We start from the raw sequence: 24245 nt of genomic DNA, 5'->3' as shown, positions 1-24245 counted from the left end.
TGGGAAAGGCAAGCATTATAGTACAAAAGAACTATTGTTCACTAGTTAGTCTGATATCTTCAAACTGATTATGACGTAGGACTTTCTAAAAAAGCTTCCTCTTGCTCAAGCCATGTTTGAAAAGTTTCAGGTTGCAGCAAAATTTTTACGGTCTCAGGAATAAGTATTGCCATGGAAATGCTAAAATAACCTTGACTATATCACGTCAAACAAGTGGGGAAAAAAGCCCTCAATAAATCAGACGTCTACAGATTTTCTAACATCAACAAGCACTAGAAGTATAAACAGGTGTACACAGAATTTCAAATACTCTCTCTAAATCTCTTATAAATCCATTTGTGTATTCTCATGCGATTCTCATGCTGGCAATTAAATTTATGCATTGTTAATTTCTGAAAACTATTTCATAAATTCCACCACCATATATTGTTCCCCAGTTCACGAATACTACCCAGCATGTGCTCCTGCATATACATACATTATAGAGTTGTGAAATTATTGAAATAGAATAATTCATGTGTATTTGTACCTTACAACTCTATGTGCCAATCTATCTATATATTTTAAAAGCCCAGCATCTAATGGAGTTTTGTAGCTTCAGGAACAGGTGTGGCAGAACAGCCCAGGACAGATTTATTGTTCATTAGTGTTTTTGTACAATGCTCTTGTGGAGGTGTAAATAATCTGAGCTGTCAAGATTGGTCTCTAGTCCACAATCAATACTTTGCTTCTGTCATAAGGCTAATTAAAGCAGCTAAAAAGTCACCTCACAAATGTCACCTTACAATCAACACCAGTTCACATTACAAAATTTATTTTGGAGGTTATTTTTAATTGATATAATAAATATTCCTTATGTAATCAAAACAAAACATGTTCAAATAAAATATGAGCATTTTTCTTAAATCTATCCTGCTTGCCAGCTTCGTTAAAAATAAAAAATTGAAAACAGAAGCATATCTGGATGCACTACAAATTTTGAATTTTATGGTTATTGCTTTGAAACTAGAATTATAGGAGGTTAGCCTGACTTGCAACTTCTGTTCACAATTTTTTTAATGCTTACATACAGTGGTCCATATGAAAATACCTCAGCAGATTAACAATATGAATGGTTTTATTACTTTCTAAATTTCAAATATTTTTACACAAGTGTTTCTTTATGGTGTCAAAGACTAAGAGAAAACACATTTTATTTCTCCTTCATTAGCCTGATTTTCTTCTTCTGTTCTAAATACATTACATTCTGCTGTTATATGTTACATTTGCAGCACACTTTATGTTTCAAATAGCTGTGGGCTATTAGCAGAGCAGATTCCCCCTATACATGCCAAGAGTACATACAGTAACATATGTTGTAAATGTGCTGCAAATGAACCATGCAAAGTGCTCAAAGTCTTTCTTTCTTTTACAGAAAGAAGGAAAAGGTCTGGCAACTTGTTGCTTACCCTGAAATGCAGGTTTGTTCATGCTGGCCATGCGAGGACAGTAATGCTGGCCAGGGAAGCCTTGAATGTGCACCTCCAGAGGAACTGGGCGTACTGATGGTCGGAAGTTGAACAGACCCATCTACGAGAAAGCATTTTTTTTCAAGTTTAACCTGAAATTATCGTATAAATTCCTATTTTGTTTTTCTGCAGCACAAATAAATCGGTATCTTCTGAAACATTTTTCATACCTGATTAATATTTAGCCAGTCAGCAAGGTCTCTGGCATTCGCTAAAGCCGTGGATAGACCAACTACTCGTACAGGCTTCTCTGTGTGAGATGAGATGAAGTTCGTTCGAGACACAATGACTTCCAATACTGGGCCTCTCTCATCCCCTAGGAAGAGTCCATTGAAAAAACAGAGAAAAAGAAAAGGTTCAGATGTCAAAAAGTGTATTTGTGTCATGAGTACCAATACACTTCTTCAAATGAACAATCAAATGATTCATATTCAAAACAACAAACTGTGCTCACCTAGCAGATGAATCTCATCTATGATAAGAATGGAAACTTTCTGAACATAGCTTCTGTTCTGCCAGCTTCTGCTGACACCATCCCATTTCTCTGGTGTAGTAACAATCAAGTCAGCTTGGGCAATAGCTCTCATATCAGGAGTCACATCTCCTGTCAACTCTACAACCCTGTAATGAAGGAAAATGGTGGCTTGGCGTTACAAAGCTTTAGAACATCTTAATATTCAAATATTAACACCTAAACATCACTTAAAATAGGAAAGAAGGACAATAAAAAAACCCCATTTTGTTTCTGCTCAAATATCTCTAACAGGATTTTAAAAACTGTTGTAAGTAAATAAGCTTGTCTCTGATTTCCTAGCAAATAAATACCAAATACAGATCCAAAGCCAAACTCTGTAAAAAGAAAAGGGTGGATCTAAGTCCCAAACCACCTATGGTTAATTTTTCAAAACTAAGATAAGAATATTAGTATGATATGATGTGAATCATAACATACTGTCACAGCCAAGATGAAAGTTTTCTAGAAAGCTACCAAGTTGCTCTCTGCTGTTCTGTGTAGATCTCTGCTTTGAATAACAGGGCTAGCCTGCAGGTATCTCCATTTGTTAAGACTGGAGCAGAAATTATCATGATGTCCTTTTTTTTGCAAGATTAGCTGAGTTTTTCCATGGCTTTGCCTGATTATCTCATGAAGTCCTACAAAAAGCATTTGAGATGATCCATCATTTTAGACTGAATATAATGCATTTTTTTACATTTCTATAACACATTCAACATCCAGTTCAACATACAATAAAACCCCTCAAAGTAATCTGTATCTTCTGTTAAAAATTTCAGTCATAGGTAATATAATAACTTCAAAAAGGAAATAATACCTGAAAATAGTTTAAAATTATGAGGCAAATAATTTATCCTCACAGACCATAAAAATCGGGAGGGTGGGGAAGCCAACTGGCACTGGCAATTTAACATACACTGAGTAGAACCTCTTTCTGTTGAAACCTGTAGTGTGCTTTGAGCTTTAATTTTAAAAAGAAAGCTATATTATAAAAAATAAAGCTATATTTACATATGTAAATATATATATAAGGAAAAATTCCTAAATAATGCATCCTATGGATAAGATTTTGAAGTCAAGAAAACATGACTGATATATGTCATAAAGTAATGCTTTAACTCCTGAGAAGACCAGCAAGAAATTAAGTGTACCAAGGAATAAAATTGTGTCTAATTTATATAGGAAGGACAATACAGTATACAGTTCTTGCAACTCCTCTGTGTTCCCTACAGCTGAGGTTTCTAAAGAAAACTTACTTTGGGTTGCAATTTCTATTTGGATTGCAATTTCAATTTCCAAGGGTACTGCAGAGAAAAATCTGAACTTCGTACTTGTTATATTGGCAAGTAATGAGAATAAAAATAGTTGGGTGTCAATGTGTATGACTTTTTTAGTTTTAATTTTGCTATCACTGCAGTGGCTATTAATAGCATTTTTTATTTTAAAAGTATGAAAAATTTGATGGAAAGCATACAATCAAAGCCTATTTTGAAATACTCAAAAGCATTCTGTAGATGTTATTCATACTTGATGGGCTGTTCTTTTGCTTCTCATTTCTCTGATTAGATAAGGAGAAACATACTTTTTACCAAGTTTTTCTTCAATCCTAACTTTCCAGTCCTCAATTCTTTCACGAACGAGTGCTTTTAAGGGTGCAATATACACTGCCTGCAAAAGAAGTTGGAAAACCAGAAGTTAAACAAGAAAACTTCATTACAAGGAAAAAAACAAACCCTATTTAATACTTGTGTGATTTGAACATATTCATTATCTATAAATGATTATGGCTTGAGCTCCTTAAATGACCTACAAGAGGATTTTATTTAAAAGAGTTAACACTTGAAAATACTGCTTTGTTTCCTGAACAAGTAAATAAATTAAGAGAGAGAAATAATAATTTCTTGAAGTATTTATCACATCATTTAATATCAAAACACACATATAAATGATGCAATTCTTGTTAGGAATATAAAATCTGCAAGCTAACAGAAATAATTAGAACTTCTAGCAAGCAATACCTTATCTGATTTCTAGTCAGGTCATCAAATTATTAAAACATTACCAATTAAATAAAAAAACTGATTATTTTGAGCAAGATGTCACAGTATGTTCTTCAAAGAAGCCTGCTGTGTAGGTGAGAATACTCTGACATGTAAAACCAGTATTTATTTACAGATTTACGGTTAAATAATCTGAACATAACGAAACTGCTACATGAAGAATTCACATACATTTAAAAAAACCCGTATAGCTAGGTTTTCAGCTTTATTAAAACTCAAAAGATATATTCCATAGGAAACTGGCTATTTTGTAAGTCTAACAGATAAGCTGAAAACATATGAGTGTCCTGTTCACCTTGCTTGAACATTACATGCATTACCTTGCTTCATGAATTACATGAAGACATTGAAATTTCAAAGATGAACAAGGGATTTATGTACACGGTTTCTGTTAATTTCAAAGGCTATTCTTTGGTTAAATCTCACAGTCAGATACAAGTATCTTTTCCAAAGTCTTTGAAACTAAAATCTGGTTGCCTGAGACAAGATGGCTAGGTCAAAATACAGATATATATTCACTTTGGAAACAAAGCCCCAAAAGACTTGTTCACCTTTTAGACAATTTGAAAAATACAACATGGGGTGAGTTGGGACAGAAAGTTGGCTTGTAGTAATTAATTGTCATTTGTTTAAATAAAAGAGAGATTGGGCTAGCTGTATTCACACGAAGGGGAGCTAACAGGTACAAAGCAGTACTACTGCTAGTAGAAGGAGATTAAAGTAGGAAATTCAGGAAAATATAAAAATGGAAATCCAGCATGCCCGTCTGCCATGTTTTTAGTTTTAACTTTAGTTGTACACTCATTAATATATAAAGTTGAAATAAAGGCATGACATACATAATGAAATACCGTTTTGTATCCAGACAGGTATAAACTGGAGGAAACGTATTTTACAAACCTTTGATGTGGGATACTTGTTAAAAACTCTAAAGATGGCTAATTCGGCTGCAACGGTTTTTCCAGAACCTGTAGGTGCTCCAAGAAGAACGTTACAATCTGTGTGATACAGTGTATGAAATATCTGGGTCTGGATAGGGTTGAAGTGCGTGAATTTGTACAGGACTTCATACTCCCGATGTCCCAAAGCTGTGATAGGCAAAGGCTGAAGATCTAGAAGCTCTAAAACCATAAAATAATCGTAAGTGCATGGCAAGAGATGCCATAACATAACACAGTTTATTATAAAGATAAAAATATTAACTGATATTTTAGTGGAAAACAACTTACACTGGAAATTGTTTTACTTAATATCTGATATGAGACAGAGTCCTCATTTGGGTCATTGTTAACTTCGATGAAGAATAATGAAAAGTGATTTTATATCTCTGAAGTATTTCTGGAAGTATGGTTGTTAGTATTCTGATAGCTGTGAACCAGCCATTTGCATAAATTAATCTTTTTCTTAAAGCTGTTTCGGTTTTACCCAGTTGTAGTAAATTCTAAACTCACTGTATTAGATTATATGCACGCTCAGTTCTTATGGTAACGGAATGTGGAGCTGGAGGACAGCATAGTCTGTATATTTCAGATTCAAGAAAAAAACCCCTTTTTAGGAATGAACGGATCTTCAGAGTTTCTAAATTGGTAGAGTAATACAAATCATACGAGCAAAACTAAATTTTACATCTAATCCTTTAAACATGTAATTAAAGACATAATCTTAATAAACAAACAATCAGCCTTTCAATATATGATTTTCAATATATCTTGAGGGCATCTGCTATCCAAACAATTAGAGATTGTGGAATTTGGAAGACGATATATATAACCAGATTGGATTTGGAATCCTACCAAATTACGGAGACTGCAGTGATTCTGCTAGGCAGATGCTTGCTTTGAAGTTTGGTGGGGTTTTTTGTGTGTGTGTGTGTGACTGGAGGTCTCATTGTCTTTTCAGGGTGCTTCACATTAAGGTATGATATGGGAGTCATAAAAGTCTACTGAGGCAATGATTCCTAATATTCTTCACATGCTTTTCACTGATACCTTATGGCTGTTCTATCATTCCCACTGAAACTGTGATTTCTTGGGCTCTGCTGAGGAGAAAAGGTTTTTTGCCTAGCAGGGCCTCTACGTACTTCATTGTTGAGTGGGAACCAGATGGGAATTGAAATCAATTACCATAAATCCTAGAGGCTCCATAACTGGTGATGTGTAAATATCTTTCTGTTTCTTCTGAATAGTAGTCAGTGATCAGTCAATTAGATAAAAAGGTTACACATGCTTTTCCAGACAGCGTAGGTACAGTGTAACAATAGCTAAACACTTCACAAACACATGTGAATTTATGCATGCCAAAGGACAATACTGTAAGAGAACTGAGCATTTCTGAAGGCACTCACTTCACAGACAGCTAGATGAGCCAAATGTAATTACAGTGGAAAGGTTTTACAATGACATCAGGCACAATGAATGTATAAAGCAATTTATGCATCCAGGAAAAAAAAGCAGCAAAACACAAACATATGCTTCTGTGCCAAGTGTTAAAAAGGAGGGGGAGGGGAAGGCCATAACTTGATCAGCAGTGCTGAGTTGAAATGTGATGTTTGGTTCTGTAACAGCGCTTGCTATGATAAAGTTATTTTAGTAAAAATAGTAAAATGCTTCATATTTTCAAAATTTTAATGGTGTTTTCTTTGCTGAATGCCAGTTATAATACAACCATCCACTCTAAGATTATTCTGAACCAGTCCAAAAGAAATGTAATAATTACAAGCACTATGATAACACATAACATTAAGATAGGTATTGGCTTAGTTTTATATGATAGCTTCAATTTTCCCATGGTTTATAGAGAATCTGGAGTAACTAAAAGGCTGGTATTATGTTAAGATGAAATGAGCTGCTTTTTGTTCAGGAATTTAACATTTTGTAAAACTTTAAAGTTAGTGCTAAAATGGTCTCAATAATAGAAACATATCACAAAGTGAAATTCCATATGCTTTTCTATGATGAAGCAGAAGAGATTTATTGCACTATTATATGGAAAATCAATATAAGCAAGAGGAATTAAAACAAAATGATCAAATCTGCAGTTACCTGTGTGGGGTGGATGTCTCTCTGGAAGAATCAAGTGTTGAAAATTTATGATACATACAGCCTCTGCTCCTAACCATCTATCGGACACAGCTCGAATGTAATATTGAGAAGGAAGAGGTTCAAAAATCGGGATTGTGAACACCAGCAGTTGAGGTTCTTTAGTAATGACCTAATGGACACATGTAGAGAATCATTACTGCACAGACAAATCAGTGACTTGAAAAATCACAGTTTCCCTCACTTCCATAAGTATTACCAACACAAGCAATAAAGTATCTGTGCAATGCCAGGTGCAAAATGTTCAGATTGTTGTAAAATATTTCACCACTGGGACTGGATTTTGTTTCCACGGTCTTCTGAAGACAGAAAATAAGGCTGACTCTTCGTCTTTAACAGACAAAACCATTACAGGTTTTCTTTTTTTTCCCTCACCTGGAAATAACTGGTAAGGAGGAGGAGAAAAAGGGACACCTGAGATTAGAAAACATCTTTGTGGAAGTCCAAACTTACCACGTATGTCTGAAACTGAAACCCATGCTACTGATTTGAAAATCTGCTTAGGTCAAAATACTGTTTGGCCTTACAAATCCACATATTTGTCTTGCTATGAGATTCTGAATAAAATTCATTACCTGGTTTTTTTGAATGATGAAGTACTCTGAGTGATAAATATGATCATTTGTAGGGTCTTCTACCCAAATCCACCAGGGCTCTCCTACAGTGCCATGTACCTTTATGAGCAGAAAAGATAGTTTTGTTACAGTCCTCTAGATTTGCTGGGAATGCCAGACATGTTTCTAAATGATTCAGGCTTACAAAGGAATAGAGAGATATAGAAATTAGAGGTAAAAGCAATATAGCATCTCTAATTAGATCAGTCTGCTTAAAGATTATGTTTCAATAAGAGTTTGCTCAAGGTATGTATAATATAAATGGATATGATACAAATGACACTGAAACTAGTGCCTCAGCTGCTTATAAATAGTCTGAACCCCACAGTGTTTCTTTTAGGCTCCTTAAAAAGGACAACTCCTTTTTCCTCCATGTACTTCTGTCTTTGGATGCTGTGTAAAGGATCATCTTTTGCTATCCACTGCTCATTTTTCAGCTGAAAACATTCTCTTAGGAAAAACTGGACACTGAATTGTGACATTCCTTTCTCTCTTCTCCATTTCCTCTAGAAAGATACCGTAAGTGGATTCGGAAGGCTGTATATCTAGTTGCTGCTACAGGTGAAGAAAGGAGAAGAGAAATGGAGCTGCCTCTTGATGATCCCCCTGCCATCTGGCAACACTTTATTCCATCCTATACTTTTGTTTGCTTTGTTGTGTACGTTATTTTGCAATGCCAGCCACAAATCATAGCTAGGTGGGATGCTCAGTTAAGATTTTGTTTCTTTGTCAGAATAAATGACTTGTGCCAATGTGCAAGTGTCTTACTTAAATGTCTAGGAAAAGAAGAAAAATGCATAGTAAAGGAGTATGGAAGACACGCTATCAAATGAACATGGATTTCTGATGTTCCCAATGAGCACTGCGGTAAGGTACAAAGCCACCAGGAAGATGAAATGAAGTTGGAATTCTTCCTAAACTTCAGTTAGTAGGAGAACCCATAAAGCACATAGTTGCTTCTAATGGCAATTTTAACGCTACAGGAATCTGGTATTGATTCCCACAGCACATTATTTTCAGCATAATTCAGTGTTGTGTATATGCTGGAAAACCGTCTGTACTGGCTTTTGAAGGCACAAATATGCACATAGAATTAAAGTGCTTTTGTTTCATGTTTAAGACAGTTGCACAATAGATAAACACAGACAGTAAAGACACTGCCATTCATTTTCACTACATTTGAATTTTACTAGTGGCTTCACTGGGGACTGAAGCAGTGAAACCAAATGGACACAGTTCACTGCAGGTGACATTTTGAAAATTACAGCGAGACTATTACTTCATCAGGCTTTAGGAGAATTTGAGAGAGGAAAGAAGATTTAAGGATGACAATAAAGATAAAGTTCAAAGCTCAGAATTTTTATAATCAACTGTAACAGCATCAGCATCTTAGTTTCCAAGAGTCCTGTGACAAAGCTGCATGGGGAAAGAAGGGCAAGTTGGGAACAGGCAACACAACATGGTCTCGTTAATGATTCTCAAAAACTCTGGGGAGCTCTTAAGAACTGACACACTTGCCCTAAACCTACACGTCTCATACAGACTTGGCTAATTAATGCTAGATGCATTATTCCATATTTCTGCTGGACAACTACTGGCTGCAGTAAGGTCTACTTGCTCTGCTGGGGTACGTTTACAGTCCTTTGCTTCTACCAACATAAGAATTTTCCACTGGGATATGGCTCACACACTTTTACTGAACTTAAAGTCTCCCTGCGCTGAAAACTGCAGCCATTAAACATCAATATGATGCCGTATCTCATGACATGTCTTCTTTCTCCTGTAGAGGCAAGTGTTCTAGAATTAAGTATCCCGATAAAGAAACGGTCTTTAAATCATGAGATATTAAGAAAGCAAAGTTTTACAGTTAATGTGGTATTTAATTTTTTAATATTCTGATATTATTTGACTATTCCCGGTCTTTGAATAGAATTTTTTACAAGTGAGGTTTTGTACCAACTGCAGCTAGATCCAAAAGTTTCTAGAGTCTTCTGTATAACTTGCTAAAATACTGTGTGATGATGGAGAAGCAGTTTCAAACTGTCAACGGTTGAATTTCAAAGACAATTATTAGTTTTTAGAGACTAGTAAAATTTAACAGGTTTTTTTGTTTATTTACTGTGACAGAAGGTTCATTTACGGCAAAAACAAGAAAATCAACAGCTACTTCAAAAAAACAAATCAAAAGAAAGTTCTCCAAGTTTTGAAGAGTACCAGTATAAAAACTCAGAAAAAAAGAGCTCTGTAAGTTGAATTGATAAAATAATCATGTTTCCAAAGCAACCATTAGGAAAACTGTGTCCAAGGGTCAGAGCAGAAAATAGGTTTTGCTGAAGTTTTGCTGTAACTTCCAAACTTCAGAATTGAAACAGGAGAGTATAATTCTGTGTGGATCCCATTTATGTTTGGAAAAATACAGAACTCCCTAGATTTTATAAAAGAATATAAAAATGGATTGAGAAATTACTTTGTGCTAAGATGCAGTTTAATATGATGAACAGTTGTGGGGGGTTGTCTTTAATAGATTACAGGTATGACAACTGAATGACTGAAAAATAAAAGCTTGTTTCAATACTAAAATGTAATGCCTGTTTTCCTTCTGAAGTACCGAACATAAATAAGGCAGCAAAAGACAATTCATATTATAATTCATGTTAGTAATCTACTCATTCAAATATTTCTTTAATAAAAACAGGCAACAAAGTCTAACTTTACATACTTCGATTGTTAAGCTCCCATTCATAAGCTAACATGGTAAAACTTCAAAAAGTAAAGAAAAAGCCTTTAGGCAGGGAAAATAAATTCTAAAATAATCTAAATATGGGATAAAACTCTAGTTTACTTCTGATTAAGGTAAATTTGTAATCTAAGCAACTTAAAAATTATTTTAAAATCACGGATGCTTGATATCCACCTTTCAGAACAAATTATTTTAAGCCTAAATCTCCTAAGCATGAGGAAAAAAAAAAAGAAAAATATGCTTGCCCATTGAGGTATCTTTGCCTTGTTCCTGTAGAAAGTTTCAGAAGTACCAGCAACAATACAATGCCCCCATGTGGACAAATACATTTTAGTTAGATTTATCTTAAATCTAGTTCTAATTAACAGATTTCTGAATCAAAGGGTGTGTGGGTATATCTAAATGTGCAACCAGTACAACTCCTTTCATATAAATTGCCCCATAAAATATAGATGAATATAATTCCAAACATATCCCAGTTTTTCTGTTTAGGCAAGTCCCAACAGAAAAGGCACTGATGTTGTGAATGTACATTTGTAAAGCCATAAAGAGCAGCAGGACTTGGCACACACGAACCGTATTTCAAGGCTCTACTTTCTACGGCTGACATTCAGTCCTAGTTCAGAGAGCCATCTGTGTCTCTCTTTTTCTTGCTGCTTCTCCTTTTTGGGTGTATAACTCCAATCTGTGAGTTACTACTATTATTATTCAGTAAAAGCTCTCGCTTCAACATGCTATAAACAGTGCAACCCTGTAATAATTAACGGAAATAAAAAGATGATCTCTGGGTGCCTTTTTCTACAAAAGTCTTAAATATTCCATTCCTATTCTCAAATTTGCTTTTTAATTAAAATAAGTATTTGTTTTCTTATCCAAACAGCTGCGGACTCCCTGTGATCACCTCCTTCACTGAAGCTAAATTAATGCATCCTGTCCTTCCTCTGCCTCCTTTTCCTCCCCCCGCCCCCCTTTACCTGATCATTCCACGTGAAGTCAGGAGCGATGTTCAGCCGAACTCGGAGCACCGTGCGAGTAATTGGCTGAATCGTTGCTTCCATTATGATGGAGGGGATTTGATGGACACATTGTTTTACCTTTAACCCAATCTTCACATGATGCAGCATATGACCTGCCAAGAAAACATCAGGTGTAACAAATTTGCATTTCCAGAAAAAAAAAAGAATACAGATCTGACTTTCAAATAAGCTTTTAGTGAGGAGCATTACTGCTTGCTTGTTTTTCTCTTAGGTGCATAAATGCCCAAGTCTCTTGACCTGGCATGTCTGAGTATTTTGTAATACTTAACTTGAATTAGCAATTTAGAGCCTAGAAAAATCAGTGTTAACCCCCCTGTTGGCTATAACTAAGGGGTTAAAATAACTATTAAGAATTCACACTGAAAACATATTATGTCAAGCTAGTTCCCTTTCCTTCACTGACTTTTTGACCAGGCTCTTACCAATTCGTATAGTTCTTTTTAAAGCATGAATACTGACCTTTTACTTAATGAAGGGCACACATTTGAACTTCTACAATTCTCGTGTAGCAATTCAAAGTAGACAGAAGGTTTTTCATAAAACTGAATAAAGGTAGCTAATAGCTTAAAAATGCACGCAACTAGTAAATATCTCTTAGAAGTTCTGATCTTTCAGCATACACCAGTGTGTAACTGAGACAAAGGAAAAACTAAATGTTGCAATGCTTTTTTTTAATTTTCTATCAGTGTCATGGTGACTGAGGCAGCAAAGTCATTATGTTAATTAAAAAATATATATTACAGCTGAAATCTCTGTTCCCTTGCTCTTTATTTTAAATATAAACCAACATCTGTAGCACTGTATTCTTTTTTTTCCTGAAAAACACTGCAACTTCCAGCTTATCTTGGGAAAGAAGGTTGATTTATCATATTTTCACTGAAACAGCTTATGTAATTACGTGGAGCATATTTTAAATTTAAATCACAGTGGTCAGAAGTACTCACTGTTAAAAGCTACCTTACAAACAGCTCCTGATATTTACTGATATTGTTAAGTGGTACCTGTTCATACCTTCCCATTTAAAAAAAAAAGGAAAAAAGAGAAGAAATATTTCAATTATGTACAAAATGAAAAAATGTAACAAATTTTTTCTTGCAAATGCATGAAATTTAGGAGTGTAACATCTTGCAATTGCTATTTTTTTATATGGATCCCAACTTTCCCTCTTTGGTTTTTCTTATTTAACAAACTGTCAGATTTTGCCTCTCACAGGTATTTATCTACACTCTGAAGTAATAACAGTGATCTTCCTAAGGAGCAAATCCCTAACTGTAACACAGATTTAATCAGTTTAGTTTGCAGTTGGTAAAATAAGTGTACCTCCAGCACACAGATTATTAAAAACTCAAAGAATTATATTGGTACAACTTGGTGATACACGCAGTATTGCAGATATTGCATGTGTACTTGAAGAGTGCTTTTGAAATTTTGCAAGGCAAAACTTCAGAAATCATCTTAAATAAAGGTAAGAGCCAACTATTCAAAGATATGACTCGATAAGCTTATGTAGACAAGTACAGTTTCTCAGGTCAAAAATCACGAACGAGGTGAACATTTTGTGCTTGCAGCACAACACTGAGGTTTTGTACGCTTACCTACTAGAGGAAAATAAGGCTCCTCCTCCAATTTCTGTAAAATATTAGAATACTCTCTCTCCCCCCCCTTTTCTTTAAACAGTCACATTATGAGAAATTTTCAATAGCATTTGAGAAACACTAAAACTGACTATTCAAGAAAATAAGTGTGTTTAGGGTAAGAATAAAAGAATTTTGTCCTTCCCCAATAAACCAGGACTGTTCATCTCAGATAACACAGTGATTTCTTGGATTTCCAGAAACTCCATGGTTACACTACAATAGTACATGGATTGGTGTCGACCACTTTGTGCTACAGTGGAATCCAGGATCTGTGCATTTAACATGCTCTGCATTTCACCGGGAAAGCTGACGCCCACCTGACATGATTATCTCTCCCGGGGCCATAGCCTGAGTTAGCCAGTTAGCTCCTGTCTTTTTTATTCTATCTCCCAGGTCACAATAAGATTCATAAGGGAAGCAATGCTAAGACTGAAAACAATCCTATGGAGTCAGAGAACAAGGCAGCACCTGGAAGCTGTGCCTTTTCTCATTCTGACATGGCTTTTAATTCAAATAAAAATAAGGTGGCTTCCTTCACACCCCAGGTGCCAGAGAGGCTTGACAGAAGCATGCCATGGAACAGCTATTCACAGAGATGCTTTGATGCTTATAAGGCTGAAGAGCATGAAACCTCATCAGGTATGGTAAGCAATTACCTACTTTCACGGTCAAATCCCAAGTCTACTTAGTTTAAGTTAATATGAAACAAAACTTTATATAGGTATCTGTTGATACACTTCCATCTTGTGAATACCAGTTCTGTTATGTTAAAGGAAGTAAAACTGGTTTTATATTTTAACATAATTTTTTTTCTTTCTCCAAGGGCAGCTATGGAGAGAAAACAGCATTAAAAATGCAAAAAAACCACCCCCAAAAACTCTCAAACAAACAGCCCCCCACTAACATAATTAATAGAAAAAAATACTGAATATTAAAAAGATGGCTCAGATACACAAAAATTAACAAATATGAATTAAAAAGTGCTATAGAGTTTCTGAATAGAAAAGCACAATAATGATAGAAATTCAAATAAAATGTTGTATTTTTAATCCATTTAAAATTACTACACTATAAAGCACAGTTAAAGCAAGCTTTTAAGAATTTCTGACAGTCCTTTGGCTTAATTATTAAAAAACATAGTCTCTAATTCTGTAGATTTGTAGATAATTATTCAACTTTTCCCAAGCTCAATGAGGCGTGTAACAAAGCTTCCTAAGTTAGGAATGTAGCTTTCCTGTCAACTGAGAGAAATATCAAGTCAGAGGTCATAACGTCTAAAAAGCTGTGACTCTGAATTGTATTTTTACTGAAAAAATAAGATTGCTTTTTTCAAATGGCAGTTTGTTTCTCAATAACTGGGCAATACCAAATGCAAAGAAAGCCCAAATAAGAAAAAAATACACTAAGATAGGAAAAAGAAATACATTGAATTATTTTTTTCAACTTCAACCAGCTGGTGGACAGTCTATGCACAACAGTTTATACACACATACTAGAAATTGTCATTATGTCTATCATTAGGCTTGTGGATTTTCTCATTATTGAAGTGTCAAATCCTTTAAAAAATTCCATTAAGGTTTTGCTGCAATGACACCAGTGACAATGAATTCTCCATGTTCAATGAAAATTAATGCAGTGTTTCAGAAGCAGGCCGTTTACTGATAGTATACAAGGGCACAATAATTGGCTTTTATTCTTTTTCACATTAATTGTATTTCAATAAAAAAGCGCCATATTTTGCCAACTGGCAAAAATAAACAGCTGTCTTCTTTAGTAGTGTATTATGCAATACGAGCAAGAAGGGAAACACAGGTTAACACAAATATACTGTGTATGTATATACATGTAAACACATATCAAAACATACATCTACATTCCACATGTGTTCTGGGATTGGGAAGACATGGGCGAGCCTTTACCCTCAAAGCTGTGCCATGTTACAAGATGTGGAGGCTGGTAATCCTTCCTTATTGGACACACCATGATACCATATTAATGTGTTTACATGACTTCCAGAGCAGAGTGGGTACAACAGTGAAAGGCTCAGAATTAGTTCCAACTTGCTCATTGACTACCAAGAGTTTAAGCAGAACAGCATTGCTGATTTCTCACCTATTTCATCTTTTCTCATATCCTTCATCTTGTCTACAGTGAGATTCTTCTCTTCCAGCTTTGAGAGGACTGATGGTGGTAACACTGAGAACTGTCTCAAAGGGCTAACCCAGCCCCACAGCCGCTTGTCAATGACTTTGCTGAGATTCAGTAGTCGATATGTCATTGCAGGCCAACGTTTCCTAAGGGCAATCTCAAAAAGAGCTCGAACAATACGAGCTGCATTCTGGAAGAGGGAAAAAAAAAGCAAAAATGTTGTAATTCTCACAAGTATTCTTTGTAATATGAAAAAGATCCCATAGCCTCATCTTTGACAAACCATGACAATAGATTTTTCTTTTCAAAAATTTATTTCAAACATTCTTGAAAACTTTATTTTTCCATCACTGTCTAGTGGTAGAACTACCTCATGATTGCCTTCAGAAATTATGAAAAGAAACATGTGCAACTAATTAAAGTTGTACTGTCAGGTCTACCATAGAATTTTGATCACTGTTTTGCTAATATTAGGGAATAATAAATTTATTGTGCATCAATCACTTCTGAAACAAATTCACCTACCATACTTGACGTCTTCTTTCTTCTCCCTCCACATAGTACACACCCACAAACTCAGTTTATACAGAAATTCAAGTTTTAGTTTTCCATTTAGGCTGTGCTTCCATAATTGCATCCCATTTCACACTGAATTTCACAACATTTGTGCAGAAGTTTAACACTAGTGACATTTTACCCCCCCCCCCCATGTTACTGAGACTATTGTATAACCAAATGGACATGGAAAATTAATTAGTAATTTAAGCTTGAATAAGGTTAGTCTTACTCTGAAAATGTAAATCATGATATTCCTTTGATTATGAAGTTATTCGGTTTTTGGTTTTTTTTGGTGTGTGTGGGGTTTCTGCATTTGTTTCGTTTGTTTTGTGGTTTTTTTTCCCTACAGGTACTATTCCTGGATGAGCAATTCTGTTCTTGATTCACTGTATAGAATACAATCATTATCTACTGGCTTTGCAGTGCCAACAGGAAGAGAAAATAGAAAATATGATCATGATAGGAAGCATATGTTAATAAAGAGGCGCATTTCTTTTACTAAAGAAGGCTGAATGAATTTAACAGTCACTATCCAATTAAAGAAATTAATAATTTGTAGCATGGTTTCCACATGTACAATGTATGAAGATATGAAGATCTGAGAAGATGACCACGTCACCTCACTAAAAATGTTGTAAGTTTTATGATGTGTACAATGATTTCAGAATTTTCTCATTTATAGCCACACGTGCCATGAAATGCAAACACTTCTGAAGAAGGTAATGATAGTATGAAAATCTTGCTGAAGAATATGCATACTTTTGAATATTGAACTTTCATCTTTAGCACCCACTAAATGCAATTTTATAGTAAATCAATTCTTTCCAAAAAGGTTTTGTAAGGATGAGACAAAAATGACTCAATGCAACATGTTGCTGGCTGTTTAAATGAAACAAAACAGAACTAAAAAGACATAGGATGAGCTAAAATGTAAAACTTTCTTATCTATTTTATACATTCATTATTATTGCACATCTGGGACTGTCTACAAGCATTTTATCACTTTGAGTTATTCGGCATCTGAATTCTAAACTTTCAAGCAATACCCCTTTCTTTCTAAGATGGGCCGTAGCTGTGTAAGCATCAGTTCTGTGTCACAGACTTACATTTTTCTTATTATTCTGTGCAATAACTACACATGCTGTATAACTATCAACAATTCATGTGTCAAATTAAGCCAACAAACAAATATAAAGACTGGTATCTAAATTTAGATGATTACGTCTAGCAATAAAAATGTAATAGTACATCTATCTTGTGTAAACCAAACAATGTGAATAAAACACAAATTATGTTTTGCAGAGCAAAATATACAAGTACACCAAAAATAGATTGCAACAGTTTTCCAGATTTAGAAGAAAACCCAGAAGTTGAGATTAACATTTCTGTACAGCCACAATTAGAACTACTAAATATAGTAAGACCACAGGTGTAACGTGAACAAATGGAATATTAATAATTAATTTTAAAAAAGCAGTAGTTTGCCAAGGTACGGCTCTGCAAATCTTTTCTACCTAAATATTATACCACACATGCATGCACACACACAAGGTTCTGTTTTTCAACTCAATTTGCATAAAAATGTACAAAAAAGTTTGCAGAGCAAGGCCTACTTAGATAGTTGTAAACAACTGGGAGAAAGAAAAAGCAGAAGACAGCAACAGATATATTAAAAAAATAGTATTTTTACCTGTGCAACATATGCAGAATCTGAAATAAGGGAGAAACTGTCCATCTCCCCTCGGCTAATGTATGTTTGAAGGAGGATATTTATTTTTCCGTAATTGTTTTCCACACCTCCTGGAGCAGGAAGTTCACAGAAATCATTCAGTAAGGTATCCAGCTCTTCTATTTCTTCTTCTCTTACCTAAAACACAATTATACCTCATGAAGAGGCTGAAGCAATTTGATAGAAATTCTGACACTAAAATCAAATTTTCCTTATAACATAGTTACATTATTTTTAAATGGAGTCTCTAGTTTTAAGGAACAAAAAAAAAAAAAAGAAGAAAAAAAAGCAGCAAACCATCATCTTCCACAATGTAGCTAATAGACCATAATTGAAACTATCTTAATAGTGACACAATTACATTTTATTATTCATCACCAGCTATTAAGGTTGCCATTGACATACAAAAATTTGATATGCCACAAAAATTGAATCTTCTGACCCTACCATCCTTCATCTGATGAGATTTCATTTTTTATTTGACCAGAGTAAAACCTCTGTCCATCTGGATTAGGGCAATCTTGAATTAACATTAAATGTATTCATTATAGTTACACAGTTTGCATGTGGCATAATACATTTTTAACTCAAAACTGTGAAGTACTATGATTCATGATATTAAAATTTTCATTGTTAATAAGATTAAGTCTTAATATGAGTAAAGAAATATTCATATCTATGATTTGAATAATGCATAACATTTCACATTCTAACTGATGACCCTTACATGGCAAACCCAGCATAAATCTACATATTCTTTGATTTACTGATAGTCTGTTAGTGTAAAACTTATTTAAAGAGGGTAAATGTTTGGTCCCTGCAGGGAACCAGACGTAAGTAATTTTCATTTGGACCTGAATACCTGACATATAAAACACCCTAAGACAACTGGGTTAAAATCCCCAACTATCCAGCCACCAGTCCTATAGGAAAGAAAAGGATGAAGGGCACAACCATCACAGATGACTCCTGTGTCACAGGAATATTAGGCTCTGCTTACAGCAGCATTTTTGATAATGTTTTTCTGCTCTTGCATAGCACAGTACAGGTCAAATCCAGATCTCTATTTCAGCTGCTGATGGCTTACCTATCTCAAAATACAGATTTTTTAAAGGCATTATGAAGACACGATTCGAATTTAGAAAAGTCACAATTTGTGTCTCACAGAGGTGTAAATCCTGAGTTGTCCCTGTGAAAATCAGTTCTAGTTTTAACATTCAGAGATGCACAGCAAACGAATCACGAAAAAGTTGGAAATGATGTTGCACTGAAGCCATACCGTACAAATCTGAGAAAGCAAACTGCTAACTTTATTACAAATATAGAAACATATCACATCATATTTTCCATATGCTTTTCTTTTAAATATTCAATTATGCTAAATTTAGACCTCACAAAGTGGTATCACTATCATAAAAAAAAACCCTCTTGTAGTTTGGAAACGTTGCATGTATCACTGTGAAACCTCACTGCTTATTATCTTCTGTAATAGAAGAGATTACAGCAAAATAGAATTTCTCCATTAGATAAAAAGATGGTAATACTCAGACAATGTGTGCAAATATGTAAATATGTAGATGGTGAGGGATTCACACAGCCAGTTCCCAGAGCCAGGTGAATGAAAGCCAACTCTGATCTGAAAGTTGTGTAATTGTGGTAAAATGGCAATGAGCCCAAGCTAATAAACCCTGCGGAGTCTGGCTCATACCTCTGTGAGATGGAAGCATGGGCAAACAAGCTCATGCCAGCTTGCAATGTATTGTCTTGTCCTACCCACACAGGAGGCAAAAAAGGGAGGCTGGAGCTGAACTGAGTACGACAGTACAGTAATCTTCAAGACTGAACAACAAAAATCTGTTACAACAACTTTCTAGACTTCATATTTGAAAATAATTTATCAGAATTTATAATTCCGCTAATCTAATGCTGCTCCCCGCATGAAGTATATCACAGAGTTAACTTCAGTGAGTCCTGCCTTATTTCTGATAAAGGAAATCGTTTGGGGAGACATCTAATAATGGTTTAAACTTCAAACAGAAAAACTATCTCATCCTTGGGTTCACCATTCCAATGGACACTTATCTTCACCTGTTAATAATTGAGAGGCAGAACAGTTCTTAAAAGCATTTAAAAGGAATTCCCAAAGATCCATAACTAGTTATTAAATGTCCACTACAGTTCAAGCTGAGCCATATATAAATTTGAGTGAGAGCACATATAGTTCTTGGCAATTATGCCTACTTAGAAAAAAAATTATAATGGTGTTTAATTTGCCAAAACATAGGTCTGTAGACACTATTTATGGAGTGAATACTAGAGAAGTGTTTAGTTCTAAAACATATTCTTTGTATGAAAGGAAATAACTTTACCTTTATTTGCTCAAATTCTTCAGCTTTGGATACTATAGCAAGAATATCGCCTTCTGTTTTATGAGCATCAAACAATTCATTGAAAGTCTATTAAAAATAAAATTAATTGATTTAGCATTGAAAATAAAAATATACATAAAGCACAAAAGAAACAAATGTGAGCCAAGATTTGAAAAGGCTAAATATAAGGTTAAAATGTAAGTAACTTATTGGAAGATCAGAGTGATGCAATTTCAACAGGAATATTTTCCAGAATGACTTCTTTGCACTTTCAGTCCCCTGACACTCGGGCACCCCAAAACTGAGAGACACGCAACCTATGGCCATTTAATGTCTAGGACATTATGAGTGAATAAATCTGAGACACTAATTTCACATAGTGACAGCAAACAGAAATTATTAATGCGGAGTCTTCAGCTTTTATTTAAAAAGACTTATTTCCTACAAAACAAAGGCTTTAAGATGAATGTGTACATCGTATCAAGCTGCCAAGATTAAAAGGTTTTGTACAAATGTATCCTCCTTACATGTTTGCAACACAATCTGCCCAAAGTTATTTAAGGTTGGCTACCTGATTGGATTTTCATGAAAAAAAACTTTTCCGTTATTAGACTGTATATTTGAATGTACTACCATATACCAAAATATCAACTTATTTCTTCTAATCCACCTAAAAGATGGCAGACTATAGTAATTTCAAATCTCACTTCATACCAGGTCTGATTTTTCAGTATTCCTTTATACTTTGCTTCTTTCTTTTTCCTCTCTATTTCCCCTCTCCCCACTTTGATAGATATGATTTGAAAATATATTGAACAAATCAGCTACATATTTTGTAATATCTTACCACTATTTTAGTTATTGGTTCAAAAAGAAGTATGCCGCCCTCCCCCCCCCCCGAAATAGAATATAATATTTTACCTCTATAGTATTGTATTTAATATAGTAGTGGCTGGCAGTTCTGCCTAAATCTGTTGAAGAAAAAAAGCCAGTTCGTTCTTCAAAGCGAATCATGCGGGCTTTGTCCAGTTTTCTGCCGACTTCAATTACCAACTGTTCTCTGTGCTTTTCTAGACCTGGATCCATCTAGATAGACATAAAGCACACACATTCATTTGTATTAAAGAAAAGTGTGTTAAATAATTTTATTGAGATAACCCAGTCACACAAAGCCAGAAATCAAATAAAAGGAAGGTACACAGTTAAATCAAGTTTTCCCTGAGATCTAATAACAGCTACACTGACATTATTGACCAGAACTGTCTGTGCAGGACAAAATAATCCAAATAATATTTCTTTTACAATGCTTTGAGACTATCGATACAATGTGAACTCGTATTATGAAACAGTAGCACAATTCTAAAATAAATTTGCACTGAAGCATTTGAAAGAAGTTCTAATGATAACATATTCTTCATGAAATTATCACTACTGTATCACTTTGTAAAAACATGCCATTTTATGGTACCTCCTATTTATGAAAAGGGCTGAAGATATACCTTGCCTAGGTAACTAACATGAGGACAGCTTTAATTGCAACCCAAATAGAACAAGCTTCAAATTGGATGGCTGAAATCTTTACTAGAAAAAAACGTTAACATCCCCAAAAGCTCTGGTTATGTCAGCTGGGATTTTCAGATGTACCATACAAACATTCACATTAAAAGCACACAAGGAGCTTGCTGTGCCCAACATTGTCTCTATTCATATCAACGTTCAGGAACTTGGAAAATTTTGTTTAAGAAATAACTTAAATTATCTCATTAGTACATACAAGCCTGGGCAAAACTGCCAGCTGAGTGGCACTGCTGTGTAACTGTGCACTTTCACATCATTCACCTGGGATACACAGACTGAGAGGGACAGGTGAAAAGGGATTCGTAGTCATGTTAACCCACCAGTGTATGTGCACCTGAGATAGGGCTCTAATCATACAAGCAATAATTAGTCACCAGATTTGAAAAGACCGAACCTCTGTTCTAGCCCACAGGCAACATTGCTATTTCAGGGCTTGCACATTTCAGTTTTCCTACAAAGTCACACCAGCCCTCTTGGCAAATCAGCACCAAAGATATATGACCAGGACTGTAAAAGAGAACAGGCCTTAAGAGCTGCTATGCCTTGGTTTGCTCTGGTTTTTCCTGGGCCAGGATTCAGTTTCATCTTTGTGCCGAAGTGCTTCATCTCATGTTCAGTGAACCTGCAGGCAAACACAGCCATCTCCACAAAGCAGCTGCAAGGCTAGTTCCTAATATTCTCTGCCTTGCCAGTTACTCTGAAGCTGTTTCTTCTTAGTTATGGCTTGCCTCAGTTTCAAGTCAAAAGCCAAGATGACAAAGGTCTAGAGTGCTTTTTTCTCAATAGTAAGTCATGCACTGAGGTCAGATTTCACAGCAGAAGTGGCCAAAAAAAAAGTGATCAGTATGCCAGATGTTTAACATTTCTGAAAACTAAAGAGGAGGGAAAAATAAAAAAAAAAATAATCAAAATATTTCCCTATTTCTTTGGCAGCCTTAATTACCTGCCAATCTTTTGCCTTACAGACAAAAAAGCTAAGGCTGTAACAGCAGACTAACATTTTTTACAAATACAAAGTTTTTAACTTTAAAGGAGAGGTCACTAACTTGAAAAGGCTGTGAAACAATATTCCAGTCTAGAGAATCCATGGTTAGCACCCTTCTTGTGCAACTTGCATAATTAGAAATCACACAGAGTAAAAGATCCAGCCTAGAACACCTTTAAGCCATACTCTTTAAAATAAGCCTTGGCATGTCCACAGCCAGAAACCAAGCAGGTCTGGAGCATACATATGGAAAGTTAAAAATGCATGATAAAGTACATTACTGTGCACATTGGTTTCTCTAGCTAACAGGGAAGTGTTGGGGACAAGCTCCTCTAACTTTAACAGATGTTCTAAACATAAACATACGGTTTATGGGATTAAAAGCTTTGCTTAACTGTGGTAACACCAAAGACTGAAACCAAAGAGAGGAAAAAAAGGGGGACCAAAGGGTTACCTTAAAAAAAACCCAAACAGCCACCTTTCCTTTGGAACCCTAAAAGGATGATAAAGCACCTATAATTCATATCACAGGCTTCACTAATATGACACATTTGCTCCACTTTTTCCTTCTACTCTTTCTCCTTCCAATTCATCATAAATTTTGGCCATTTTCCCAACTCAGTAAAAGGCATTATTGACATTGCTGGCAAACAACTTGAGAAGTCAAAGATCAAAGCAGTGAGCCTGGAGTAGCCCAGTCTTAGGTGTAGCCCAGAAAGGGGCTAGGTGGGGAACAGCAATACCCTGGAGGCAACATGTGGGATGCATAATGTGTTGGTGGCATGGCAGGTGCATGCTCGCCCTGTCCCCCTGTGCAGTACAATACACCCCTTTTGTGTGGACAATCTGGACCTTTTGTGCCCTAAAGTAATTACTGGATGTGGTGTGTGCCTGTGGAAAGGGAAAGGAGAAGGAGTTTGCATCTTCTCAGCCTCACCGAACGGTGGGGAGAAGTGGGACTGACGACGGTTATGCAGATATATGGATTCTGAATGGGTAAGGCTGGCTGGCAGCCAAAACAAAGATAGAAATTGGCACGCTGCAATATTACTAAGAAACAGTCAGATACCAATTATAAAAATTGGATACCTATAACCAGAAGGAATAGAACGGCCTAAGTGAGCAAATTTGTGGTTATGCCCACACCTGGCACTACACCATCCATGTACTGGCTGTGACACATCAGCTTTGAAGTTTAAAACTGGTTTATCTAGAAAATAAGAGGACTGGCATTGGGTTTGCTCCTAAGTGAATAGATAGCACTTCAAATTGATATAATTTGTTCCTGCCTTAACACAAAAATAGGAATATCTATTATTAGCATATTGAATCAGGAGAAGTAGGAGGGAGGTTAGTGGCAGGAAAAGACAAGTGCTGGCATCTCCACTTTCTCAGTTGCTGAATCAAAACACAAAAGCAAGGGGAGTGAGAACAACTCTTGCTCATTAATTTTTAAATTCATTAAAACATTTATATTAGTGTTTTATTACTTTTTTCCACCACTTACTACCAGCTTGGTTGCACTCCTTTTAATCTAGGATTTTTTAATAACATTGGTCAATATACCTGATTAAAAAAAAAAAAGAATTTATAGGAATGGGACAACATCTCAACAGCAAAGCAATTTTTGCTTTTCATTTATTAACTCTGTGATTTCTGTTATATAGTGT

At 35.3% G+C, this 24245-nt stretch overlaps 1 protein-coding gene across 1 annotated transcript in view; it reads right to left on the bottom strand.

Moving 5' to 3' along the window:
- Window positions 1-24245, bottom strand: part of ASCC3 (activating signal cointegrator 1 complex subunit 3) — a gene marked incomplete at its 5' end in the record, with an annotated part of 249988 nt that overhangs the window by 66838 nt on the left and 158905 nt on the right. Inside the window, 12 exons of the mRNA XM_084261793.1 lie at window positions 1449-1569; window positions 1679-1824; window positions 1963-2129; window positions 3605-3690; window positions 4983-5203; window positions 7124-7292; window positions 7756-7854; window positions 11509-11663; window positions 15321-15546; window positions 17605-17781; window positions 20013-20099; window positions 20934-21098. Of these exons, the coding sequence (XP_084117919.1) occupies window positions 1449-1569; window positions 1679-1824; window positions 1963-2129; window positions 3605-3690; window positions 4983-5203; window positions 7124-7292; window positions 7756-7854; window positions 11509-11663; window positions 15321-15546; window positions 17605-17781; window positions 20013-20099; window positions 20934-21098 (1819 nt within the window). The remainder of the gene's footprint in view (window positions 1-1448; window positions 1570-1678; window positions 1825-1962; window positions 2130-3604; window positions 3691-4982; window positions 5204-7123; window positions 7293-7755; window positions 7855-11508; window positions 11664-15320; window positions 15547-17604; window positions 17782-20012; window positions 20100-20933; window positions 21099-24245) is intronic.

Source organism: Gallinula chloropus, assembly GCF_964237585.1.
Source record: "Gallinula chloropus genome assembly, chromosome: 3".
NCBI classification, from domain to species: Eukaryota; Metazoa; Chordata; class Aves; order Gruiformes; family Rallidae; genus Gallinula; species Gallinula chloropus.
This window is presented reverse-complemented; position numbering and strand designations above follow the sequence as displayed.